The sequence below is a fragment of the Physeter macrocephalus genome, chromosome 19 (assembly GCF_002837175.3).
Source record: "Physeter macrocephalus isolate SW-GA chromosome 19, ASM283717v5, whole genome shotgun sequence".
NCBI lineage: Eukaryota > Metazoa > Chordata > Mammalia > Artiodactyla > Physeteridae > Physeter > Physeter macrocephalus.
Window position 1 is genome coordinate 87,850,090 of NC_041232.1, and position 27,269 is coordinate 87,877,358.

The 27,269-nt window shown below is 59.4% G+C and overlaps 1 protein-coding gene across 2 annotated transcripts in view; it reads left to right on the plus strand.

Annotated features, from left to right (window-relative positions):
- NFATC1 (nuclear factor of activated T cells 1) overlaps nt 1-25,200 on the plus strand; it is a 37,678-nt gene extending 12,478 nt beyond the window's left edge. For both annotated transcript variants that reach the window (XM_028480582.2, XM_028480583.1), the window contains exons 2-4: nt 1,765-2,842; nt 18,386-18,545; nt 25,162-25,200. In XM_028480582.2, the coding sequence (XP_028336383.1) occupies nt 1,765-2,842; nt 18,386-18,545; nt 25,162-25,185 (1,262 nt within the window). In that variant the 3' untranslated portion in view covers nt 25,186-25,200. The remainder of the gene's footprint in view (nt 1-1,764; nt 2,843-18,385; nt 18,546-25,161) is intronic.
- Nucleotides 25,201-27,269: the final 2,069 nt, after the last annotated feature.

Sequence of the window (27,269 nt, forward strand, 5' to 3'; positions counted from 1 at the left end):
TTTTTAACATTCTATTACGGTCTTTGTGTTAAATATGTCCGTGGGCCTGCGAGGGTGTTGGTGTGAGCCGGGCACCCGGCCGTCGAGGGGAGCTTCGCCCAGCAGCCCCAGGTGGGCTGGGCGCTGGCGTCGGGGTCTGGCCCCTGGTCGCGCCGCCCGTCCTTCCCTCTCGGGATGAGAGGGTGACGAGGCTTGCGGGGGGGTGTATCCGCGGACCCGCCTAGCCCCCCTCCGCCCAGGCGCTGCCTCCCACTCAGAGCTTCTGGTTCCCTCCGCTGCAGTTTCGCTTCTCTCCTCCTCACAGCTCAGTCTCTCCCCGGGGCCGTTTACAATCCAGCACCGATTCTGAGCATCTGGACACTGATGCTTTCTCCCCAGAAGACAGCCCGCCCTTGACCCCCGGGGGCGGGGGTGTGGGGAGGGCAGGGCCTGTGTGCTCTCTCTGGGCCGCTCTTTTGGGGAGCGGCAGAGAACAGTGCTTTATGGGGCAGGGGATTCAGAGTGTAAAAGCCAGAGCTTCTCGATAGCAAGGATATAAGGGTCTGGGTTACCAGAGGGAGGTTGTATGCTCCTTCTGAAATAAGCCATTATGGAAATAGATTTCCCCCTGTTTGGGGAGCTGGACCCACTTCTGTTAATAAATCCGATGGGATGTGAACCTGTACTTTGAGGCCCTTGATTCTCTGGGGTCCGCCCAGGTGGGTTTCTGAAGCCCAGCAGAAGGGCGGCACTGTCCTTGGATGAAGCGTCTCCAGGCTGGTGCGCTTGGCCTGGGAGGTGGTGTAGGGTTTCCAGGAGCAGCTCCATTATTCAGAGACCTTGGGAGCCTCAGCTCTAGGCACACGATAATGAGGTACCCACATGTTATAAAGGGTCTGTTCAAATTGGAAATCCAGACGTGTGGCCTTGCTGCTAAAAATGACTGATTACACTAGTAGTGATTTTTTAAAAACATATTTTACTGAGGATATAATCAATATATAATGATTTAATATATGGCTGTACATCAATATCCTCTGCTTCGTTTTTCCTGTGAAAGAAGGATTCTTAGGCCATGAGCCACCATCAGAAGGTACATGAGAGATCCCGGAACCTACGTGTTCGTCCAACCCTTGGGGTGTTTTCTCTGTCGCTGGCGATGAGTCTATCACAGTGTCTTTAAACGTCCAGGCCCCTGTGTCTAAAACCCGCCCGCCCGTCTGTTGGTTCGACAGATGGAGCACCGTTTTGGACCAGGCACAGGCCCGGGCCCTAGAGGCAGGGGTGGACCGGGGTGGACCTGGGCGGGCCCGACGCTGCCCTCAGAGGCGTGGCTTCTGCTGGCGCAGGGCGTGCTGGGTGAGATGGTGAACGTGAGGAGAAGAGAGAAAGTGGGGGCGGGTGACACGCCTCTTGGGCTGGGGGCCGCGACGGGGGCAGAGCAGGTGGGGACGCCGTTTTTGAGAAAGAGCAGAGAAAAGTAAGGGGCCAGCAGTGCGGCTCTGCGGGAAGGATGTTTGCGCGGAGGGAAGCCCCGGTGGGCGCGTGTCCAAGCGAGAGGGCGTGGCTGGAGGGGAGAGGGGAGGGGCCCGGGAGGGGTACAGGGACCCTGCTGGCCAGGCCGGGGCTCGGGCCGCTTCTCCGCTGGAGCAGCCCGAGCGGAGCCCATCTCGGGGGCCAGGCCCGCGGGCTGAGGGCTGAGGCCGGTCCCGGACCGCGGGGTCCCTGAGCTCGTGGGTGGCGGTTCCGTGACCAGCGCCTCACCCGTCTCCCCCTCCCTTCCAGAGCACTACAGTTACGTCACCTCCGGCATCGGCTCCGGCCTGCCCCTCTCCTCCGCCCACCCCTCACTGCCGGCCCCGTGCCACGACCTGCAGACCTCGGCCCCGGGCATCTCCGCCGCAGGCTACGGGGCCGCCCTGGACGGCGGGCCCTCGAGCTATTTCCTCTCGTCCGGCGGAGTCAGGCCCAACGGGGCCCCGGCCCTGGAGAGCCCCCGCATCGAGATCACCTCCTACCTGGGGCTGCACCACGGCAACGGCCAGTTCTTCCATGACGTGGACGTGCAAGATGTCCTTCCCAGCTGCAAGCGGTCCCCGTCCACGGCCACCCTGAACCTGCCCAACCTGGAGGCCTACCGCGACCCCTCGTGCCTGAGCCCGGCCAGCAGCCTGTCGTCCCGCAGCTGCAACTCCGAGGCCTCGTCCTACGAGTCCAGCTTCTCCTACCCGTGCGCGTCCCCGCAGACGTCCCCGTGGCAGTCCCCCTGCGTGTCCCCCAAGGCCACAGACCCCGAGGAGGGCTTCCCCCGCGGCCTGGGGGCCTGCGGCCTGCTCGCGTCCCCGAGGCACTCTCCCTCCACCTCGCCGCGCGCCAGCGTCACCGAGGAGAGCTGGCTGGGGGCCCGCACGTCCAGGCCCTCGTCCCCCTGCAACAAGCGGAAGTACGGCCTCAACGGCCGGCAGCTGTCCTGCTCCCCCCACCACTCGCCCACGCCGTCCCCGCAAGGGTCGCCACGGGTCAGCGTCACCGACGACACCTGGCTGGGCAACACCACGCAGTACACCAGCTCGGCCATCGTGGCCGCCATCAACGCCCTGAGCACCGACGGCAGCCTGGACCTGGGCGACGGCGTCCCCATCAAGGCCCGCAAGACCGCCCTGGACCACTCGCCCTCGGTGGCGCTCAAGGTGGAGCCGGCCGGGGAGGACCTGGGGGCCACGCCGCCCACGTCTGATTTCCCACCCGAGGAGTTCTCGTCCTTCCAGCACATCCGCAAGGGCGCCTTCTGCGACCAGTACCTGTCGGTGCCGCAGCACCTGTACCCGTGGGCCCGGCCGCGGTCTCCGACGTCCTACACCAGGTGAGCGGGTCCAGGCGGGTGTGGGCCGCGGCAGCGGGTTGCCGAGGCCGGGTGCCGGCAGGGCTGCTTCCTTCCGAGGCTCAGGGAGCATCTCCCGCTCTCCAGCGCCGGCTCTGCTGCCCTCCTGGCGTCCCTCTACTTTCACACCCCTCGCCTTCTCCCGCCTGTGTCTGTGTCCGAATCTCCCTCTGTCAGGACCCAGTCGTGTTGGTCGAGGGCCCACCCCAGAGACCTCACCTTCACGAATTCTCTCCTTTTTAAAGGCCTGTCTCCAGGTGAGGTCATATCCGAGGTGCTGGAGGGGGAGCGGGGTCGGGCCTTCGGGGACAGGAGTCGGCCCGTCACAAGGGTTTACCGACACGTGGGCTCAAGTTTTGTTTTGTTTCCTGTAAAACCAAGTGACGCTCGTGTCTGTGTTTCTGGCTTCCCTGCTCGCACCTAATTGCCGTCACTGCGCTGTCGGTGCACATGGGGCCTGCGCTCCGCGTTTCCCCGGAGTAGCGCGCCCGCAGCAGCCCCGCCCGCCGGCGTTTGGAAACAAGGCAGCCTCCTCCTCCCAGGAGACGGGCTGCCTGGCGGGAGCCTCAGCTCCTCGGAGCGTCGCGTCGGGGCTGCTGGTGCTCTGTTGGGTCCGCTTACTCAGCCCGGGGGTTTTATTTTTACCTAAACAGCTTTCCCAGCAGGTGGGCCGCTAATGACCCCTGGCTGAGTGCTTTCTGCTCCGGGATTTTTATCAGGCGTACACCGTGCGCACGGGCCTTCCCAGGAGGTGCACGGCCTTTGCCATGGGTCTGCGGGGGCCTCTCCAGGAAGAGGTGTGTGTGACAGGCATGCAGGCTTCTGCCTGTAGATTCGGGTATTCGAGGCTTATTGTTTTCTCGTCCTTGCTTCCTTTTTGGTTCTGGTGGCAAGACTGCATGGTAGGGCCTGGTGCTTTCCAGCCGTCGTGCCCACAAGACGAGAGCAAATCGGTTTTATTTGTTTCAGAATTTTCTCTGTTGTGCTCAGACCCTCTTTTTTTCCACAACTAAAGCACCCATGAGGTAGTTAGAGCTGCCAGTGGATAATGCAGTTCTAGGCGCCGAATGAACATGGCTAAACCTTTTTGGAAGTTTGTGGCAAAGAAACAGTATGAGAGATGACAGCTTCTAAAGCATCGGACGGTGACTACTTCCTTTCTGCTGGCACATGTAGGAGTCGAGAGGTAGAGAAGCAAGGATTACCATGGACTGGTAATCAGAACCTGTATTTAATTCATAAATGTGGGAGTTGCAGAAATCCATTTGGAGGCATTTTAAAATATAAACACTGTTGATGCGAGCTGTCCTCTCTTTATAATTATTACTTGAGAAGAAGAATGTTTTGAAGCTAACCTGCTCAGGCACACAGGCCCGCACACAGTTTAGGACCTTCTCATTTTCATGGACCGTGGTGGGGCGTCAGTGAACCCACATCATCACTGCAGGTGCAAAAGTAACTACCGTGTCTCCAGGAGCTGCTGTGACCAAACCCCACAGACGGGGTGCCTTAAACAGCAGGCGTTTATCCCTCAGGGTTCCGGGGCTTGGAGTCTGTGGTCCGCGCACCGGCGTTGAAGTCCTTGGACCAGGACCACCCAGGGGCTTCGCCCTACCTTGACGGCCCCTGTAAAGACCCCGCATCCAAGCGCGGTGGCCTTCTGAGGTCCTGGGGTTAGGACTCCAACCTGGGACTTCGGGCGGGACCAGCTCAGCCTGTGACCCCCGGTGGCAGATGGGGTGGCTTCCTCAGGACCTGAGTAACGGGGAGCCTGCGGGAACGCGGGTGTTTCTGGCAGGTCGTCCTGCATCAGGATGCAGAGCCGCTGCCTCGTGTCTGCTCCGGGGTCTCGGTGCTGATTCCCTGGTTGAGTGACCTGCTCCATTTATCTCTTGGTCCCAGAGCTCCGGGCGAGGTGTGATGCTCCCGGCGTTCCTGTAAGTTCACGCCAACAAACCCTGTGAAGGCACCACACTTCCCCCCGAGGGTTTGAAGTCAACTTTTCCCACTGTTTTGGTTCCACATCAAAATATGTTTCCTGGTCCCTGGAGATGTGTTTCCGTGTGATCCTGCCAAGCTGGTGCGGGGCGGGGCGGGGGCGGCTGGAGGCCCCGGGAGAGAGAGGTCGGGGCACTCACCTGCGGGGAAGGTGGCCAGACTTCCTGCCCACGGGGTGTCGGGCTGCCCAGCTGGGGTGCCCGGTGCTGACAGGCTCCGAAGGCTGGGGTGGAGGGCGTATCGGGCCAGATCCACTTCCCAGCCTGTGGTGCAGCACCTCTGGGCACTTCTGCTTCTGTCCTGCCAGTAAAAGGAGCTTTTTAATGAGCAGTGTGCAGCGTTATTCTCTTCCCAGGGAATTTGGGGGCCATGGGATCACTGCCCTTCTGGCGTCTTTTTGTCCGTATAGCATGCGTGGCTCGCCCCGGTGTGCAGAGACTTCTGATAGGCCCGCGGGGTCACGGAATGATGCTAAATTCTTGCCACGGAAGGTTTGTGAAACCAACAGCAGTGTTGGATAGAAGTTCGTAGGTTTTAAATAAGAGTTTAGACTTATTTTAGAGCCTCAGAGAACGACGCTCTGCTCCTAAAGCTTGGGAAACGCAGGTGACTTGTTTGAAGTCCCCACGCCCGACAGGCCACGAGCCTCTTCAGAAAGGGGAGGGTCTTCCCACCTCGCTTCTTTCTGCGGATGAGAAAGCAATTCCGCCAAGGATGGTGCCAGGCAGCTCCCACGATCGGCCGTGGCGGTGAGGGTGGAGATGATCGGCCGACTCCCGCTCCCGGTCGATTGTTTCTCCGTGGTGGTTTTCAGAGGACGTTGTATTGTCCCAAAGGAGCTAAAGTTTAAATGTCCGTTGGTTCAAGCAGACGTACTTGAGCATCTGCCCTGGGTGAGGGTCCATATCCAGGGTCCTCGTGTGTGTGTCCAGTGAACTTGTGTTTCCTTTAGAATAGGCTCGGGGGAAGTCCCCACTTTTGAGGTCTTAATGTCTCTGTCTGTGCCCGGCATCATCTCTGAATTTGCCTTTAAAGGGGCAAAGTTACACGAGGAATGTATAATACTTAAAAAGAAAACTAGTTTGGGGAACGCGGAGCATTTTAAGGTGGGTCTTTTGTAACAGCAACGGCACACGTGTCGAATTAAATTCCTATAGACAAACTTTGCTTTTGTGATTTGAGCAGTAGACTTTCTTAAGGGGCAGGGTTACTTGTTTAATGAACAGGGTTACTTGGAGCTACTGGGTTCAGTGACCAGAGGGGCTGCACGTCCAAATCAGTATTTCAGACGTGGTTTCTTTTAGGTTTTGGTCCGATCGATGATTTTAATAATATCCATAAGCTTTATGCTGTGTCCAAGTGTTAGTTTCCAAAAGTCTGATGAAACTACTGCTGACTCTGTTTGCATTTTGTAAACTGTTTGACTATTTCAGAGTTTATCCTAATTTGGAGTAAGATTAAATGAAGCTGGAGGCTGGTAACAAATCCAGCGCTGGGGCGCCCCTGGCCCCGGCCCGTCTGCACTCGGGTGGTCTCCGTCAGGCCAGCCCGCTCAGGCTTTTGGACCAGTCAGCCACTTCTGGGTTATTTTCTCTTTTCTGACCTGGCAAAGGATCTTCAGCCACGTCATCTGAAGATCACAAGAGGAAGCTCGTTGGGGACTCCCCTGGCCGTCCAGCGGTTAAGACTCTGCGCTTCCGCTGCAGGGGGCTCGGGTTCAATTCCTGGTTGGGGAGCTAAGATCCCATATGCGGCACGGACGAAAAGTTTAAAAAATTTTTAAAAGATTACCAAAAAAAGGAAGCTCACTCATAGTGAGCTTTAAAAAGAAGACAGTTTGGGGGGAGGTCTCTGCATGGTCCCCCTGAGCACTTGCTTACAAGACCCAGTGCCAGGGTCACGTGTTCAGGCCCCACTAATAAGAGGTAGAGCTGGACTCACGCAGTGATTAGCTCACCCCGGAGGCGCCTCCTGGCTGGGCCCCTGCTCCCCGGAGCCCTGACGAGTTTTCCCTCTAATCGGGGGGCGTCGGGGAGCCTGGGACCTTTCTCTGACGTCCGTGTAATGCTCCCAGGATCCTGGTGGCTGCTCGGGGAGGGTGGGAGCCCAGCAGACAGAGGTCCTCACGAGGCCAGAGGCTGACCTTGGCCACAGGCCTGCAGAGGCTCCTGCAGGTGAATCCGGAGTCTGAGTGCAGGACCCGGGCTGTGTGTTTCTGCAGTTGTGCTTTCTTGCTGCAGGAGTATGTGGTCTCAGAGGCCCAAACCCTCATCCACGCGGGGCAGGCTCTTTCTGGTTTCCCAGAGTTCACAGCTGACGCCAGAAAAGGTGCTCTGTGTACTGACTTCCAACTGGAAACATTCGCCTTGCAGATTCAGCTGCGATCTGTGGCAGAGAGAGAGGTTTCTGCCCCACCGTTATGGCCCTTCCCCCAAGGTGTACGCGGGGGAGGTGGGCCCTGATTTCTCTTCTTGATGTTGTTCTGTGAATGTCTATTTTTAGCCACAGAGAGGAGAAATAGGATCTCAAGCACTTTTGCGTTCCTGGAGAGGGTAAAATAATTTGAATCTTTGTGGCTTTACACACAGATTTTTAAGTCTAGCCATTGAGATCTGCCATGTTGGCTGATTTTGTAGATAATCCAAGTGCCCGCAGAGTTTCGGCTACGAAACCGGTCAGCGTCTGGCCTGGTCCTCCTCCCGCCGGGCCGTCCGTCCATGTGCGTGTGAAGGCGGGGCTGCTGCGCCCAGGGGTCTCCCATCCCGGGGCCCCTTCCCGGGTCTCCAGTCTTGAGATTTCCCAAACCGCGAGGAGACCCGACCGGGAGCAAGTGTCCAGTGACGAGACGCACGAGTGACCTCAGACACAACAGAACTGCTTTCCGCTCAGACATTTGCCTCCTGGGAGAGTGTGGGGTGCCCGTCGGGGACCCCGTGCACCTGCAGCACACCTGGGCTGGGCCTCCGGGGAAACGAGGGATCGGTCCTGCCGGAGACTGAAATGTAACCGTGAGGCAGCGTTGTCTACCTTTAAAACTCGGCCCTCCGTGAAAATTAACGAGCACAAATGTGTTTATATGTCATGATGGGCTTTGCTTTTTAAATAAATGCTTCTAAAATACCTTCTGGAGGCTGGGGCTTGACCCACAGCGCTGAGCTAGCTGGTTTTCGGTGAAGGAAGCGACCGCATGTTGTTTCCCCCGAGGTTTCCCGTCCAGGTTGGTCTGTGCTCTGAGCACCCAACAGGCACCGGCTGCGAAAGCCCGCGCGACTGGCACACCGAAGCGGTGCATTAATTACGCGCCGCGTTCCGGCGCTCTCAGCGACGGCGCCCTTGTCACTCCGGCCACGTTGTTTTAAAGGCTTGTTGAGGTGGGCGGTTCTGTCCTCTCCCTGCCCAGGCCTCACGTAGATTTAAGCGGGCTGTTTCCGGGATCTGACCATTCCGCTCAAGCACTGGTCAGGCCTTGGAAACCCCGGGGCTCCTGGGGACGCCTGATTTTCTTCCGAGAGTCACTTCCCACAGGTGAGCGTAGCCACCTGCAGGGCAGCCACCCCGTGATGATGCCTGTTTCCCCTGAGCCCAGAGCTCGGCAGGGCGGTCGGGACGTGCGCGCACCGTGGCCTCGGCACCCCTCCCCGCGGACCTGGGCTCGGGGCCAGCGAGCTCACGGGCGGCGTGGATGGGTCTCACTTTGCAGCTGGGGAAACTGAGGCACTTGGAAATTGCTAGATACAAAACAAAAGACAAAAGGTCGTAAGGCTCCAGTTGCCCAGTCTGGGGGTGCGGGGCGAGTGTGGTCACTGCAGGACTCGAGCCTGGGAGGGTCCAGTGACGGCCGTGAGTTCCCCACTGCGGGGGCGCGATCGGGGCTGGACACGCACCTGTAGGTGGTACTGGCGTCCCACTGTTTTATCTCAAGCCAGATGTTACGGAGGGTGGGGGGAGGTGGAGTCCGGGGTGCTGCGGTCGCTCGCTCTTGGTGTCCAGAGAGCACGGCAGCGGGGGCAACACCCAGCGGGCTGTGCCTGTCGGGCTCGGGGTCTCCTCTGGCCTGAACACAGGCTGAGCTCTGTTTCAGCGAGACCCTCGCTGGGGCTGTGAGCTTCTCTAGTCCTCGGGGAGCAACGTGCCTGGTGCGGGTACATTCCCGTAGATGATCTGAGAACAGCTTATTTATTACATCCTGAGCCACTGAAGTCTGTTTTAAACTTAGAGTTTGGAAATGGAATGGTTACTATTTCATGACTGTCCAGGTTTTTCTGTGGGTCCCCTATTAAAACAGATTAAGGGTGAACTCTGGGAGTTGCCCCCTGACTGTCCTGGCATCTCTGGGTAGAAATCAAATCCGAGTGTCAGTTTCATGGCTTATCTATGCCCCATCCTACACTAGCTCGGCGATTCTGTTTCTTGGTTTTTATAAGCAGTGTGGCAGGTATCATCTGAGCTTTTTCAAGCTCTGTAATGACTGGTTAGCGGCAGGCTCTGGCGGCATCTGAAAAGGCATTTGGGGCCTAGTAACAGCCACTAACATGCTGGCGTCTGCCCCTGTAACAAACGTGAGGGTCAGTGCAGCAGCACAGGGACCATCCAGAGCTCAACTTCCCACGGGGGTCTTCACCAAGTAAACATTCCTCCACCCACCCACCCGTCCACCCAGACATCCATCCACACACCCACCCACCCATCCACTGACCCACCCACCCATCATCCATCCACCCACCCACCCAGACATCCATCCACACACCCACCCACCCATCCATCCATCCATCCATCCATCCATCCACCCAGACATCCATCCACCCATCCATCCATCCCTCCATCCATCCACTTAATCCATCCATCCATCCATTCATCCATCCACCCATCCACCCATCCACCCAGACATCCATCCACCCACCCACCCACCCATCATCCATCCACCCATCCACCCACACATCCAAGACATGGGCCCTCCCTGTGCCCTTTTTTCCACTCCAAGAGTGGAGGTGAGGGAAAGGCAGCATCCTCCCTTGTTTAGACAGTTCTGGTCCCCGGGGACGGAGGAACTGGGTGCAAATGCAGTTGTCTAGTCTTGGGTCAGGAGGAGAATCCCTTGTAGTTTGAGAAATTCCTCCAAAGTAACTGATTTTCCACCTCAGTTGGATTTCTGGACAAGAGCTCTTTCTGTCCCACTGGGCTGCCCCCACATTGAGTTGTAGGAGCACCTGGTGTCCTTAGACGTGTCTTCTCTCAGGAGAGGTTTTAGGAGTTGGAGGGCTTGTTTTCCTGGAGAACAGAGGGCTGGCTCTGTAAGAGGAGGGCCCTGCAGAAATGCTGCCCTCTTGCGAGCCGAGGAGGAGACCCCAGGTAGCTGTCCGCCCTGGGGAGAGGGTCCGGGTCCAGTCTGCCTGGGGGTCCTGGAGGCTGCCTGGCTCCCCCCGTGCAGGTACAGGGTGGTGGGAACGGTCGGATGCAAGTCTGGACGGCAGGGCCTGAGAGGCTTACGTGAAACTGGCCTGTTTTGGGGGGGCGGGGGGGTGAGTGGTACAGGGTAAGGATGACGGCAGTTTTCCAGAAAGCTGGAAGGAAGTCTTAGCTCCTTGGAGTTCTCCACACCCTGTTCGGTGGAGCCGCTAAAAGCAACGAATTCTTATGAAATTCCTGAGTCGATCATTAAGAAAAAAAAAAGAATCTCTCCACGGTGGCCTTGCTGTTCTTGTTCTGAAAGTTCCAGTTCCGTGACTGAGTTTGAATTGGATCCCTGAGCAGACCTGGGCCTGGCAGAGCCTCCGAGAGTGTGGGGAACAGACAGGTGGCCCTTCCTGGGCTGCCCACCTCCCGGACACGCACCAGACACTGGACCCCATCCATGCCCCCCCGTCCCCGGGGCACGGGGACAAGTCAGGGACCAGTCGGAGACAAGTCGGGGCCGAGGTGGCAGCAAGGAGGGGTCTGGCACTGGTGTGACCCAGGCAGGGCCTCCCGGGGAGGGGATCCTGGGCCTCACGACAGGGCACTGGCTGCAGAATCTCGGGGTGCGGGTGCCCTGCCTACAGCACCCCGAGGGTGGGCAGGCCGATGCGGGGCTCTCTCCTCTCACCTCACTGGCCTCCTTGCATTTTACTGCCCGGCTGTGTCCCTCGGCCCCCTGTTCACCCACCAGCGTCTCCGTAAAAGCACTTTTCCAGCCTCCGGGAGTGGTCAGGGCTCCTCCTCCAGGCCGCCATCCTCCTCGTGGCCAGTCCTGTCCCCAAGTCCCCTCAGCGCCGTCTGAGTGACAGTGCAGAGGAAGCCGGTCCCAACAGCTGGGGGTGAGCACCCGAGCCCCCCGGGCATGAGTTCCTGTCTGAGGCCGCCCCCCGCTCCCACCCCTCCCAGACCCATCAGACATGCAGGGCCAGCCCCAAAGGACTGTGGCCTTGCGTGGCTCACAGGCAGCCCCTCCCCGAGGGCTGTTCCCTGGGAGGGCGGGCGGGCGGGCGGGTGAGGACGCCACCCACGGCCCGTAGCCTCTGGGGGGTCATCAGTGGAGAGGTCAGCTTCGCCAGGGCACCCTCCAGGAAGGCCGACCTTTCTGGCGTGGGAGGAGCTTTCTCACCCATGCCTGTCGGGGGCCCCGGGGGGAGCTGGGTGGACCTTGGGGCGAGGTGTGTGGTCCCGGCCAAGCCTTGGCCCACGGGAGCCTTTGGCGGCCCGGAGACCCTGCTTGATTAAATAGCCGAGAACTGAGCTGATAACTTTTTTTAAAATTAGAGGGGAAAAGACAAAGCAAGTACGTTAGGCGGCCATGGGCTCCCGGCCATGGGCTCCCGACCCTGGGAAAACGTGTTCCTTTAAAGTTGGGGTGAAGTCCTTCCCGTTCTGCTCTGGTTCTCTCTCTCATCCGGGCAGACTTCAGTCCTGCAAAGTTCAGAGTCTGTAGCTTCAGCTCTTTTAGAAACAGAAGAGTCCGGAAAGCTTTTACAGTTTTCTTCTAAGTGATGAGTCCATATGAGCCTTAGGTCTCAGAAAATTCAGCATTGAAAGGATTCTACCCAAACCATCTGAACAAAAGAGCAGCCACCCTCCCCGGGTGTCTACACGGAGGGAGAACTTCACAGCACAGGGGCTTTGCTGAGGCTCTCGTATGTGGTACCTTGCGGTGGGACGCCCAGTGCACGTGGGTTCTCTGACGTTGAGTGGACAAGGCCCTTTTTTCCGGGAGAAGGTTCCAGAAGGGCTCCAGGCTCGGGTGCAGCCAGTTTAGGGAAGTCGCTGCCTCTGACTCGGAACAGTCACCGAGCTCGCCAGGGCGAGAACAGGAGGGTGAGAAAGTAGACGATTTGGGGGGTTTACGGTTCATGTCCTTCACTGTGGGATACTTTTGAATGGCGATAAACAAATTAGGAAAGTGAATCCCTGACAGTTCCCGGCCCTGGAATATCACCGTGGTAACCTGAGTGCCTGTTTCTCAGCTTCGCTCTTTCACTCTGTATCACAGAAAACCAAACCTGTACACGAGTCAGAGACTCGTCGTGGGTCGCCACGCCCACACCTAACTGACTGATGACCTGTGGTCCGCGTGCCTCACCTTCTCACCCACACCCGTTATTTTGCGGCAAATCCCAGACCTCGTGAAGTCTTACCCATCTACGTTCAGCGTGTCTTTCAGAGGTGGGGGCCCAGTTTTAGAAATGAAACATGACACCGGTAGATGCCGTACCCTACGCCGATATGTGAGTTCAGAGAATCCCTTGGTATCACCGAGCAAGTGTCCAGACTCCCCTGACGTACTTTCTCCCAGGTGGTCGGATTCCAGCTCCAGGCCTCCCGATCGGCTCAGGTGCAGAAATCTGTTTTCCCCGCGCTCAGCTGTGGGGGGCTCGGTGGGCCCCAGTCCGGGTCACCTGGCACACTCCTCTGTCCCTGGTGTTCGCAGTTTTTCCTCCAGTGGGTGCAGAATCGGGGCCTTGCTGGGATGTGGCTCCGAGTTTTGGCGAAGTGGTGCGTGCCGTTCCCTCAGAGGCGGGTTCTGGCGTCTCCGTGGTGGCAGCGGTGGCCGATTAAGTGGTTTAAATGGAGAGGCCTGTGGTGAGCAGGCCCGGCCCGAGCCCCGCCCCGCTGGCCATCGGGAGCACAGAGGGGTGGTGGGGACTGAGTGAGGCTCTCCGGAGCCCTGAGCCCCGCGATGACCTTGGTTTTGAATCAGTGCGAACGGCCTCCGTCCGTCTGTGTCCCCGCGGTCGGCCGCGCTCCGAGCTGGGTCTCCTGTGCTGGAGAAACATGTCATTGTCAGGCTGCAGCCGCGGAGACTGGCAGGTCAGCTGGTGTCCCTGGGTCCTGCTCAGGGGCGGGTTTGGTTGGTATCGAGACGGGTGCAGGCGGTCGGTGGTGCCGAGGTCAGAGCTGCAGTCTCATAACACCTGCTCCGGGGTGGCACAGCTTTTGCTGAAGTGCGGGAGGCTGTCTGTGAAATCCTTTGTGTGCTGGAAAGACTGCCCTGGACTCGCGGGTACCCAGGGAAGCCCCGAGCGGGCAACCACAGTGGCCGGGCAGGGAGGAGGGGCCCCGGGCAGCTGGGGCAGGACCTGGATGGGGGCGGGAGACCCGGGCTGGGAGAAGTTCAGCTTCGTCTCGGGCTCTGCAAGCCCGTGGGGAGGTGGGCTCCAGGCTCCAGGCCGTGAACTAAGCGTCAGAAAAGATCCTTCACCCTTTTCCCGCATGAAGGAAGCGCAGAGATTCAATAGGACACGAAAGGCTTTCTGGTGGGAAGTGGATGGTGGCAGCAGCTCCAAGAGCAGGGGATTCAGCCTGGGGCCCCGGGGGGCTCCCCGATGGAGGGCGTGTGACTCCCTTCCTTGTGTCACACGAGCTGGCGTCCCCAGCCTGGAGGCCAGGGCCGGCCAGGCCAAGCCAGGCTGTGTAACACCCACTCACAGCGGGGCTCCTGGTGGCTCGGGGAGGCCGTGGGCCTGGTTCACCCCTCGGCCCAGGGGGCGGGGTGATGGTGCCAGTGGTAACGGGTGGAAACTGCAGGCACTCAGCGCCCACGGGGCACCAGCGTCGCTCCTCGGGGTCGGGGGGGCGTGAGACGCGGCCTCCAGCCTCTTCTTTAAACGGGAGCAAAAGGAACGTGATTCAGGTCCTTACGTACTGAGTGCGCAACAGCCATTTAGAAACACCTTCTATTTGCAAGAATTCCAGACTCACAGAGAGTTGCAGAGAGATCTGTGTCCCCTTCAGCCAGTGTCCACAACAATGACAAGTTGGTATGAAGGACAGTGGCCGTCATCCCGGAGTGGCCTTTGGAGACCCCGAAGGAGCAGGAGTTGGGGTGTGGGGGGCCTGGAGTCCCACGTTGCTGTGAGCCAAGTGCATGTAAGAGGTCGGGGGACGCTTGAGAGGCCTGGAGACTTTCAGAGATGTTACCACTGGGGGTTCAGAGTGTTTCAGTTTATTGTTACGACGTGATGGAGGCGTGTTACAGTGCTACAGGAAGATGCAGCCTCGGAGCGCCCTTCCCCGTGTGGTTTGGCAGAGATTAAAGCCGTCGGGCCCCTGTGTGGGTGAGGCCGTGCAGGGGACCTGACCCCCGGGAGGTGTCAGGAGCCCCAGGGGTTCATGCTCTTTGACGGAGGCTGTGGATCTGTGCTGACGAAATGGCCGGAAAGGCCACCAGGATCTCACGCTGGATGTTCACATCTCTGGTGTTGATAAGAGCAGCAAATAGGGAGTACCCCACAGGTCCACCCACAGGGCACCGATCAGTCAGATACAGGACAAGGTGGGACGCGGAGATCAAACCATGTTTGAACAATATGCTAAAATGCTCAACATGTGATCTTTACATTAAAAAAGCCAGGGTATCCCACTATATATTTTATTTTGTTAAGATCTATCCCTTTTGTGTAAAAATACTTACAGATATACGCCCAGCTGTGGAGGTAATTTCTCTGGTTGATTATGAGATATGTGTGTGTGTGTGTGTGTGTGTGTGTGTGTGTGTGTGTGTAGAGAATGTAAAATAGCTTCTGTTTGTACAGATCAGCTGGATCTTAGATTCGAATTTAACCGCGTGTTGTCTTGGCTGCATTGAGTGTGACTTTTTAAAAAATCAAATTAAGTTGGAGGTGAGTTTGAAGTTATTCAGCAGCCCTGGGCTGAGGCCAGGAGAGAATTCTCCTGATGTGGTCCCCGTGGCGGCTCCTCTCCGGGTCGTTGGTGACCCCCAGGAATGACGCTCCGGCTGCAGGGCCCGTGAGGGGGTTGGGTTGGGACAGCGCCGCCGTGAATCACCGTCCTCGCGGCAGGGGCCGCTGCGTCTTGAAACATTCCTTCCAGTCTTAGGCCTTTTCTCTGAATCAGAGATACATTTACATTTTTTGTGGAGCTGCCAGATTCATGCTGAAAATTTCCAACCCAAAACGATAATTTTAATTGTCGATATTACAATATTTATTTTGTGGACCATTCTAACTTGAAACTGTGTGCACACTGTGTTGCTGGCTTTGTCCGTGATTCAGGAGCCGATTATTTCCCCAGACCTATTCCTCTGTCGTGTTCAAGTGCAGAACGGCTCAGAAGATGCTTGCCCTGTGCGGACGGCGAGAGCTTGCACTTTCCATCCTTCCTTTGCTTCTCCTTCCGTCGCACGCTCTCGTTTTGTAATTTCCTGGGAGTCAGATGAACCTAACTTTTATTTTGGTTTTCATTTGTTTCTTTTCTATCTACAGCAAAGGACGGTCTTTTCACTTAGGTCAACAGTATGTATAAGATAACAGAACAGATCAGCACGTTGGATCTTCTAAACGGAGACGTGGTCCCCTCCGGGTGGGGCGTGCTGAGCTGGGCAGTTTGTCTGCGGGTCGGGGAGCAGCTCCCGTAAGATGCTAGTTACCGAGGGCCGAGCTCGCGCTCGAAGCCCGTGGCTCGCTGGTCCTCCGTCCTGGCGGTGTGGCCGCATGTGTCGCTGATAACCACGTCAAGAAGGCGCTCTGAGCGCCACAGCCCGGGAGACTGCTAAACGCATCAGGGAGCCTCGCCCACCAGGAAGACTCCCATCCCATTGCTGTTTAACATTTCTCAGAAGCCACCTGGCGTTTGGGGGGGCGGGGGACTCCTGCGCTCAGCCCGTGACTTGGGCGTTTCTCTTGTCTGGGCATCTCGGGGTCTCCGCGCACACACGTGTCCATCCCATTCTTCTTGGTCACGTCATCTTGAGTTTTCCGAGGCTGTGCTTAGTGAGAACCGGGAGGCAGGGGGCATCTTGTTGACCTGGAATCAGAATGTAGACAGCAGACGGAGTTCCGGGGGGGGGTGGTGACAAGCAGCCCTTGCCGCCTGCGGTCTCGCTTCCTGAAGAAACCTGGGGTTAGGTTGGCCGTTGAATAGAGGGTTTTCAACGTGCAAGTTGGTGCTGGCATCCGACACGTAGTCTGGAGGAGGGGCTCCCCAGGGTTGGAGGGCCTCCCACGCAGACGGTGATTTTAGGGCCCAGCAGGGTGGACACGGGGGCTGAGGGACACACTCCACAGCGGCCTCCGTGCCTGCACGGAGGTCCTGGTCCCTGGGGGGCGCTGGTCTGCCCCACCTCCGCCGGCGTCTGACTGTTGGACAGGCCCACTTCACTGTATCTGCGGCGGATCCAGTTAGGATTTTAAATTTCTCGCTGCATCGACACAGATGCAGCCTCTTCTCACATTAGAGCCTTTGATTTGCTGCTCGAAGGTCGAGCTCAGGCCCACTGGGAGGCCCGTCCGCCCGGGTGGCATCGGGGCTGGCGGTGTCCCTGGCACCCAGTGAAGACTTTCTAGTGGGATGTGGTGTGCGCGGCCTGCGTCCCGCCAGGCTCTCAGCGCCGCCGCGTGCTCTCAGAGGAGCCCCGCGGGCTGCAGAACCCGAGGGTGGACACGGTGCCCGCAAAGCTGACTCAGCAGTAACTGCACGTGCGTGGCGAGATGATTCCGTTTCTACCGTCACTGGAAAACCACGAATGCCCCGAAATATACTGTCCTTTCCAGGAGTATTTTGCACGTTTTTTAGAAATGACATGTTTGATTCCAATTCAAGCTGATTTCTGGGCTTTTTCTCCTTTCAAAAAGTACCTTTATTCTATCTATTGTTTTGTGTTTTAAAAATCACCCCTGATTCATAGTCTGAGATGAGGCAGAGCAGCTGGGACGTTTCGGGGAAGCAGTGGACCGACTCCTTCCAGGTTGAGACGCCACGAGCACTGCATCCGTGTGTCTGGGCCTCTAAACAAAACCCACCCTTCCCAGCCACCCGTCCCAAACAAGCCGCCAGCACGCACGGTGTCTCTGCTGTGTGCGCGGAAACGGACCCATCAGCGACAGGCGGAGCGGGGCGAGGGGACAGTGGCGCCCAGACGGTGGAGCCCCCGGGAGCGAAGGCACCTTCAGGGCTGTGTGCGGAGGGCGAGACGTGGGCGCCTCCCGTCCGCCTCTGCGGGGGCAGGGTGGCCCATACTACTCCTGCTCTGCACCCCTCCCTGCCCCCCGGGGTTGGCTTCCAGACACCTCTGAGGTCTGACGAGCAGCCTCTCTGTTGGGTCAGGTTCTGCATCCGAGAGGGGAGGGGGAGGGGCTGCCACCGTGGGGACCAAGAGCCACCCCCCACCACTGGGCTCTCGTTGTAGGAAGGCAGTGGGTGGACCAGACCCCAGCTCCTGTGAGGACCTGGCGGCCTCTGCCTGTGGACTGTGGCTTTAGGGGGTCAGCCTTTTGTCTTTTTACAGGTCAGGACCCTGAAGCACCTTCTGTAGGGAGAGCAGGACCTTTGTCCTCACGTGGACCTGGTTTCAGGTGGCCGATGGCCTCCGTCTCCCGTCTGTACAGTGAGGCTGTCGGTGCCCCAGAGATCTGAGGTTGTCGTGGGCCTCGTGGACCCCTCCGGCAGGGCCCGGCTCACTCCCCTCTCCCCTCTTCAGCCTCCAGGCGACAAACCCGGCTTACAAATCCGCCTTGGGCCCCAGGGCCGCTCTCTTGGTTCTGTGGATCTTTGGCCGGAGCTCACTTGCGCCCTGGGTGGGCGGCTGCCCAGTTGTCGTGCACGGATCGCGGGATATAGGGGGCTGGGCGAGATTGCTGCAAACCCGCCATTTTATCAGGGGCCCGGCGGCCCCCCGACGGTTCACCCCTGCCCGCGGCCAGCGCGCGTGGGACAGAGGGGATCGGAACCAGGCCGCCCGGTTCTGAGGCCAGGCTGATAGAACTGTGATTCTGAAAAGGTCTTTAATTCTGGAACCTATCTTATTAGGGAGGTTAAATAATTTATAGGCCTATCATGAAGGAAGGAAAATATTTTGAGGTCGTGTGGGAAAATGTTTCCATCTTATTCGGAACCTCCTCATGAAGGCCTGACAAGGCTCTGGGCGTCCATCACGACCGGGTTGCCATTGGCTGTGTCAGGCCATCATCCTTATCGATGGGACTTTCAGATGCAAGCCGGGCAGGATGAGCTGCTTCCCAGGGCCCCAGAGTCTCAGGTGGGTCTGTGGTCTGCGGGAAGCCGTGGCATGAATGCTTAATGCTCTGTGTTCCATTTCAGCCCGTCTCTCCCTGCCCTCGACTGGCAGCTGCCGTCACACTCAGGACCGTACGAGCTGAGGATCGAGGTGCAGCCCAAGTCCCACCACAGAGCTCATTACGAGACGGAGGGGAGCCGGGGGGCTGTGAAGGCGCTGGCCGGAGGACACCCCAGTGTGCAGGTATCCACTCTGCTCTGACCCCGAGTCCTGTCCCTGCTGCAGGGGCAGCAGCGGGGGCTGGTTTAATCCAAAGGCCACTTTGCGGTAACAGCTAACAGCGCGTTTCATTTTCTGTCTTTGTAAAAAAAAAAATTCTCATCTCCCAACCAGTTTAGCTAAATATCTTACACATAGTCAAGGCCCAGTTTTCTCCTCAATACGTATAACGGTACAATGAGAGGAGCTGCTCCACCGTAGCTGCTTCTGGAGCTCATAGACCAGCTGTGATCGTTACACCTGAGGTTCCTCTCGGTGGGGCTGCTCTAGGGGAGCAGGCGATACCCTGAAGGCTGTGGGGCGCGACCAGCCCCGCGGGGTTGGAAGGACTCCCCTGGGTGGTGTCACCAGCAGGCCTTATTCAAGCTATAGCCGTTCTGGCTGTAGCTTTCGCATGTGTTTCCTGGTGGGTAACTGAGGTGACCTCGGTACAGCCTGGCTATTGCTTTGTCCCGACGGACAATGCCCTTTATCCCCATGTGTCCCTGAGCAGTCATGTTTGACTCAGAAAAGATGGGAAAGAGGGAAAAGAGAAGCCAAGGGGAGACAGTGTGTCCAGGAAGACGCCCCGGGCCACGCTGAGGGTCCATCTCGCTGCCTGGATGGTGGCCGGCGGGCGGTGGGGCCTGGGGGCTGCTGTCTGGACCTCTTAGTAGACTTGACCTTGGTGCTATCTCGTTTTAAGGTGTCCTGGAATAGGAAAATTTAAAAGAAAAGAAATATACCTCTGAAATAAAAGTGCTTTATATTTGAGGACCTTTTCTTTAACAAATCTGTGGAAATAAGTGTTCAGGGTTATTAGAACCAAGGACTGAAGCTTCTGCTGAGGAGCTCCCCCTCGATTTCTAATCCAGCTGCACTGCATTTTGTCCATCGTTCCTGCCACAGACGTTCCACAGCGTACATCACACGCTGGGTGCCGTGCACGCCACACACGGACAGGCAGAGGACTCCCCCTGGCGCCTCTGCTCCGGGGAGAGTCAGAGAATCGAATCCAGGGGCCCCCTGCCCTCTCCAGCCCCGAGGGGAAGGGAGCTCACCTCACCTCTGCCCAACCCTCTGCTCAGAATTAACCCCATCCCCCAGATCACAGACGGGGACAGATGGGAAGCGCGTGCAGCCCTGCTCTAACCGCGGCCTCCGTTCCCCTCCTGCGTTGGCCGTGGCCGCCCACCTCCTGGGGCCGCTTCCCCAAACGTGGCCACCATCCTCGTAGCACGTCTCCCCGCGGCTGTCAACAGAGCCTCGATCAAGGTCTCCTTGGGCCACGTTAAGATTTGTCCAAAGCCAAGTCCATCTGCACGGCTGCTGCCTCTGGTTTGGGGTTTTCAGAGGCTACTTTTGAAGACTCCGCCCTTTCCTCTCTGAAGCCTTGGACCGGTTGAGGCGGTGGCTCCCAAAATAAGCCTCCCCGGGGTCCCTAAGAGATGGCGATTCTCCGGCCCACGCGCCCTGCTGGGCCCTGGGTCTGCTCACCAGCTCCAGCACTGGGGGGCCGGCTGCGACCCGCCACTTCGCTTCTCAGCTGGGAGCAGGAGGAGTGGGGACCTGCCGTGGGGTGTCGGGGCCAGGGCGGCATCGGGGAGGGGCTGCTCTGGCCTCGCGGGGAGCCGGCGGGGCTCTGTCGGTGGGGCTCCCCAGCCTCAGGCACCCCGGGGTGATGGGTGTACTTGGCGTCAGAGCCAGCGCGTTCAGAGCTGGTGTCCAGGCCGCGCCCGCCATCCCAAACCTGTCGCCCTCCTCCAGCCCAGGAGATAAACGTGAACTCGCAGACAGGCTGTCCTGCAGGCGTTAGCATTTGGTCATACGTGTCACCTCACCAGCCCAGCCTCTCCCGCCAAACCCCTGTGATGTGACCTGTGACTGTCCCCTTGGACGTGAGTTTGCCCTCTTGCCCCGGAACTGCAGCCGTACGGCGCTGATGGAGACGGTTCTCCCCCGTCTATCTGTGCCCCCGCCTGTCCCATCCTCTCCCCAGCCCTGTCATTTAGGGACTGGTGCAAGCCGGAGGGGAAGCAGCAGGGCACCCCATGTTTGTATTTGATTCCATTTAGATAAATAAAAATAAAGCTTGCGAGGGCAGGAGGGCGCAGAGACAAGTGCTTGTCCGCCAACGCGGCAGTCAGGGCCTGGAGTTTGCGGGGTGACGTTAGGGCGACATCGGAGGCTGTGCGCTCGACGCCAGTTAATACCCGCTTGGTTGGCCGCTTGACTTGGGAAACGCAGAGTGGGCTCAGCGGCACTCAGCAGCCGGCAGCCCTTTCAGGTCCCCTCCCGGGGGAGGCAGGTCGGATAATGCCTGCGCTTAGCCAAGTCCATAAACGGTGTTTAAGTCCCTTCCTGCTACGGTTTCCACTGGAAGAAAGTGCGTTGCGGCTGAATGGAAGAGACGTTACGAAGGCGAGGAAGTAGCCTGTTCAATGAGGAGGAGTGAAAGTAAAGCGGCAGAGAAGTAATGGCCAAAAGCCCCCGTTTCTCGTAAATTATGTTGGCGAGGGGCGCTGGTCCTGGGGGGCAGGGAGCCTCGTGCCACGTGGACACTCCTGTCGTGAGACGCAAAGCGCGGGACTGAGGCCCTGCGTGGGGGCCGTCCCTGTCCTTGGCCTGGTGGCTGTGGTCCTGGGGATGAGGGCTTGCCCCGCCTCTTCTGGGAGGACAAGGAGCCCGCACCCTGCAGGGTCACAGCGCCGTGCTCCCGTTCCCACCGGGCAGGTGTCTTGGGCACAGGGTGGGGTTAATCTTTCAGTGTAGACGGGATGCAGAGGACTGAGACTTGTGGAGGAATCCTGAAACTTGAAACCCCATTGGAAATATCTGAAGAGTGAATCCTCCAAAATTATTGCGAGTTCAGTGATGGCAGGATGGGAGAGGCTGCTTCTGGGTTTAAGCAGAGTGAAGGCTCCTCCCCCTGCCGCGCAGCTGAGCCGCGAGAGGAAACCAGGCCCAACAGAAATGTCAGCCTCTACCAGCATTCCTCCCGCAAGAGGCTTAGTACTGGAGAGTTCTCTGATCTGTCTGCAGTAGAGGGAGTCTGTGTGCAAGGTGAGGTAAGCGGGTAAAAAGAGGGGCTTTGGGGTTTGTTTTCTTTTTCAGCTAGTGGAGCACAAACTGGATAAAAATAGAATTTGCACGTGATTATAAAACAGATGAAAACAGAAAACTCTCTCAGTCGCCGTGAAAGCCCAGTAACCACAGAGTCTTATTCTGCGCCGTGAGTTATTTTAGCACATCCTCCGACGGCAGCGGCTGCCCGGAGCCTCGGCCCCAGGCTGCTCCCCATGGTGGGGAGAGAGCCGCTCCGACCGGCCGCTGTGCGGTCAGCTGGTCCGAGGGAAGCGGGTTCTGGCTCCGGGGCATCCAGGCCGTCCCTCGGAGCCGCTGTCCCACGGAGCTCGGCGGAGGCCCGCGGTCCTGTGGACTCTGCCCCGGGGGCTTTCACTGCCCTCCTAGGACAGCCGGCTCATCGACTCCCTTCTGCATCCCCAGCTTGTCGTGAAGTCCGGGGCAGTGGCCTCGTGTAGGACAGAGGCCCTGCCGGGCCCAGGGAGGACTCCTGCATTTCCCGAGCATCCAAGATGCCGGCGGAGCTGCCTCCACTTCCGCGGCCCCCTCCTCTGGGTCCAGGAGACGCGACGAAATGCAGAACCTTCTTTCCCGGCAGAATCAGACTGCAATTTCAGATTAGGAAAGGACTTTGCATTCACGTGCTCTTGTCCCCCGTTTTCATGTGGGGACACAGATGCGTACGGGGCTCGCCCAGCATCGTTCGGGGGCTGGTGCCGGGCGTGAGCATTCCAGACCGTCCACCACCCAGACTCTCCAGAGTCCTTGACGGCCCCGGTGGGTGTGCCCGCGGGTGCGTCTGGGCCCCCGAGGCTGCCGTGACGGCCCTATCGGGCGCTGGCTCCCCTCGCCCGCGGGCTGGAGCTGGGGGGCGTGCAGGCCGTCCTGCCGGGCGTGAGCATTCCAGACCGTCCACCACCCAGACTCTCCAGAGTCCTTGACGGCCCCGGTGGGTGTGCCCGCGGGTGCGTCTGGGCCCCCGAGGCTGCCGTGACGGCCCTATCGGGCGCTGGCTCCCCTCGCCCGCGGGCTGGAGCTGGGGGGGGGCGCAGGCCGTCCTCCTCGAGGCCCCCGGCTCCACCGGCGGGTGTGCCTGTGATGCGGCCACGGCGAGCGCCGGGGCCCCGGGATCTGCGCTGGCCTCTGCTGACTTTGTAATGATGGGACCAGGGAGGAAGGGAGTGTGGGATTTCCCTGAACTTTAAAATCGTGCCTTTTCCCTACTGCCAAAGGATTCAGACACACGTAGACTCCTCCCAGGTGGGAGGCGTCTGGCTGGGGGCAGGGTGGGGTGTCCTGGCTCCCAGCGCCCAGGGCCCCTCGTGTCCTCGGTCCAGACCTTCTGCCACCAGCGCCCCGGGTGTGCGTGTAAATCCACGGGCCGCTCGCTGGTTTAAGGTGCAGGAGCCCCGGGAGCTTCCGACGGGGATGCAAAGGCCTTTCCCGGTGGTGCCAGCAGGACAGACCGACCCGCAGCCATCAGAGCTGGTGCTTCACACCGTCGTTCTGTGTCTCCTGAGCTGCAGGGCTCACACCGACTGGCCGCGGCATGACTGCGGAGCCCCTCCCGGCCTCCTCGGCCCGTTGGTCTGCCCGTGGGCGAGGGTCCCTGGGTGCGGCGGCCCCTCCGCCCGGGGGCCAGGTGTCTGGGCGCGTCTGGGGCCCTCCCTTCCATGCACTCTCCCAGCCCGCCCCGCGTCTGCGCCCAGCGCCCGCAGCAGCCGCAGCTGGTTCCCTGCCGTTGCCGTCGGCGGGTCTGGGCCGAGGAGGGAGACTCCCCCACCCTCTCCCTGGGGAGGGAGAGCAGAGAGCGCCGTCGGGCTGCGTGGAGTTTGCCTTTCCGGTGTTTCTGCTGATAACTCAGAGTGCGTGTCCCCAGAGGGGTTCCTGGGTCCCTGTGTTCCCTTTCCCTCCCAAGAGAAAACTGCAGCTCCAGGAGGCCGCTTCTGTTCCCTTCGTTTTTCTGCTTTTCTTTCCTGCTGTGTCCCCGTCTCCCTTCTACCCTCCTGGGCTGCTGTCCAGGCCCGGCCGTCACCCTTCCCTGCCCGCTGCGCTGCATCCCTGATGCCTGGTCCCTGTCCCGAGCGCAGAGGTCCCTTCCGGGAAGGTCCCCGGTTCCTGCCGCCCCGTGGGGGTTGGGGGAGTGAGCCGGGGGTCGTCACGATCTCTGACCCAGGGGTCAAAGGATGAAGCTCTGTTTACCCAGTTACCAAAATAACCTGCTCGATAGCATCTAGCCCGTCACACGGGAGGCCAGGCCCGTGTGAATAATTAATAGGTCGCAGAAACGTGAGACTCGGTGGAGGCCTGTCAATTCCTAAACAGCACTTTGGGTTTGTAATTTGTGTTCCTGTCAGTTATGAGTGACCGGTGTAACCCCGTCCGGCCGGGTGACTGGTGGGGTGCGGAGACCACCCTGGCCCGGGCAGTGGGGAGCGGGAGGCCGGGCCGGCCCAGGGGAGGGTCCCGGCCCCGGCCTCGTGCCCTGCGCGGTGCGGGGGCCTCTCTTTAGGGTGGTCGGCTTTGAGGCTCAGGTTTGCCCCCACAGGCCAGGACAGGTATTCTTCTATTATGTAGGACGTCTGAGCTGACAGCGAGGAAGGAACACACCAGGAACCAGTCATTCTTTCCAGATCGTTACAATCAGCCAGTCGGCTGTTATCACTTTTCATTTCCTGTAGCTCCCCGCACCCCTGGGTCCAGAAGCATCAGCATTTCAAGAAACAGGCTTCCTGGGGGTGTCTGAATACTGCGGACAAACAGCAGTGCTTTCTTTTATCTGGTGTCCACGGCATGTTCTGTTTTACCCAAAGCTTTGCTCCATTTTTTCTTATGGAAACCGGATTGAGACAGGATCGTTAACCTGGAAGCCAAGGTTTTCACAAAAGCCAGAGAAATAGATGCTAGCGGAAGAAATTCCTTGGGCCCAGTGAGGAGCTGAGGGTCAGAACTGCCCGATAGCGGCAGCCCTGCTCCAGCCCGGACCCCGTCCCCTACCCCAGGAGCTGAGACAGCGCTCGGACGCAGCTCTGACCCGAGCCCGGACCCCGGTCCTCCGGCAGCCGCGCGCCGCTGACCTGCCCGTGGGGCGGATTAATCTTTTATGGGGCAGCCGGGCAGCGGGCAGCTGCCCTCTGCTCTTCCAGCAGCGTCCGGGCAGGCGGCCGTTTCCTTCTGGGCCAGCCGCGCACACAGGCCTGGACGGTCTCTTGGTAGACACACCTGTGTCGCGGGAGCTGCTGCCATTGTCCCCGTGACACAGTGGGCTCTGCGGAAGCTCAGGGCACCGAGCGGGGGGTTTGCCATTTACGTTCCTCCCAAAGCAAAGAGGTGCCTGCGCCTGCGTGGTCTTGGTAAGGGTGTTCAGTGGAGTCGCGCCGTGTCAGCCTGAGAATGCAGTGAAGTTGCCAGTAGTAATAATGGGAAAGAGAGCTGGGGTTTGGTTGCTGTGTGCTGACACACGGCGCAGACACTCGATCTCAGGTATGGCACATTGGTTTTTAAACACCTGTTTTAGAGTTTCATCGGCCAGCAGAACTGAGGACAGCGCAGTTCAAGTTTTCCTGCAGCCGGTACAGTCACTGGGGGATAAAGTCCGCGAGTAGCTCAGCAGTGGAAACCTTTTCAGAGCAATAAACAACATCGTCAGCCTCCAAAAATCTTCTAATTCAGGAGCTTTGGCTTCTGTGTTCCAGGCTGCAGAAATTTTAGAATAAAAGTCGCCTCGGGCACAGAACCTCTGATGATTGTCCATAATTCTGCTGTGGTTTCTGCACTATCCCGGGAGGTTTTCCTGATGTCTTTTGAGGGCAGAGCCGTGTGCCGGGCCGTTTCAGTTCAGAGCTATGCGTCGGCACTCCGGCCCCGTCGCAGCTGTCAGAACTCTCACACGCGGTGTAGGTGGGAGGGGGCGGGCCAGACGGTGTAACGGAGATAATGGTGAGAAACCACCGTCTTTGATAAAAATGACAAAACAGGGAAATCCGTGGCCCTGGCCTGCCCTCCGCTCTGACCGGGGGCTCCGTGGTCTCCTGGGGGCCACACCACGGGCGGCTGAGTCACGGATGCCCGTTGGCTTCGGGGCCGGTCTCCCTCCCGCTGGCAGACCCCAGCCTCTGCCCCGTGCAGAGCCCTGTCCTCGTCTTCGGGCCGAGCTCTCCCCAGGGAGGGTCTTCCGGGCGTCATCCTCCTGGGGCACCGCCCAGCACGGGGACGTAGGGAGGTGCGCCCGCTGCGCAGCCTGCCCCCCGTGAGCAGGGGGGCCCGGCCACGAGAGGGCCACGGAGGGCACGCCGGCCCGAGCTCTGGGGCCCAGCGTCTGCGCCCGGTTCGCAGGCAGATGGCTCCGACCGGCGACCCCGTGTCCGCGTCCTCCCGGCCACCCCTCCTCCTGCTGTGCTTTGCAGACGGCTCTGTCTCTGGGCGGGCGCTCTGGATTGGGGGGGCGCTGGCTCCCTGAGCGCTGCCCCTGCCCCGCACGCAGCTGGGGAGCCGCGAGCACCCCGTCTGCGCACTCGAGGGCGGGGCGGCGTGGCCTCGCCGAGCCGGGCTTCCAGCCTCCTTCTCCTCCACGGGACGCTGGGCTCTGGTCAGCACAGGTGGCCAGCTCGGCCCTGCTGTGGGCCCGCCCCGCCCAGCGGGACTCACGATCGTCCCGTGGCTGGCGGTGGTGGCCGGTCCCTCAGCAGCAGCCGGTGCCAGGGCAGGGCTGGCCCGACGGCAGGCCGGTGACCGTCGCGTGGACGTGTGGGCGTCTGGCAGGCAGAGCCCTCGGCCCGCACAGCACCTCCGTCAGCCCTCGTCCGGGCCCTGCCCGAGGCCGCCCTTTGGGCACTGGTGATAAACACCAAGGGCCAGGCCCACTGCTTGCCTCGTACGCCTGGGGGGGTGGCCCCTGCCCCCGTCCGTCGTGCAGTGTTTCCAGTGAGTTCAGAGAGGCCGTCCCGGGGAAGGAGGGCTCAGGAGCGCAGCCTGGGCCCTGCCCAGCTGAGGTCTGGTCTGCCGTGAGCTGACCGCATGCCCTGGGCCCGTCCCCGCTCCCGGGCCGGGGCGGGGGTGGGGCGCAGGCGGCGCCCTGTGGGGAAAGCTCTCCTGTGGTTTTGGAGACCGAAAGCTCACACGACGCAGTCTCTTCAGTTAATCCAGTACTGGGAAAATTGGGGTTGAAAAACGTGGAACCAGCTTGTGAGCTGGATTTTTTCCTTCCTGCAGAGTTCCTTCGGGTATTGTGTAAAGATGCAAATTTTACGTCTGGGTGAAATGCATGATTTCCCTTTAAGTTGCCTGCTGCGCTGTGCACAAGGATCTCTTGCTCGGTGTATGTTTGTACCATCTCGAAACTTAGTGGAAAGTAATTTCCCTCCATTAACCGGTCCTTTGTGCGACACGCCTGCCGCCGTGGGCTCGCGCTGTGGGAGTTTCAGCACCGAGTCAACTGGGCCGCAGTCGTTCCCTCCACCCTGCCGTGCAAGTGCGAAGGTGAGCGTGGCAGCTAAAAACAAACGCTTTTCTGTGTAGGAAACTCACCAGGTCTTACACCTTGAAAATGGACTAGCACATTTTGTTTAGTTTAGGTTGAAGCTAAGAGAGGTCATTGTTATGACAGGTCATTTTATAAATATTATT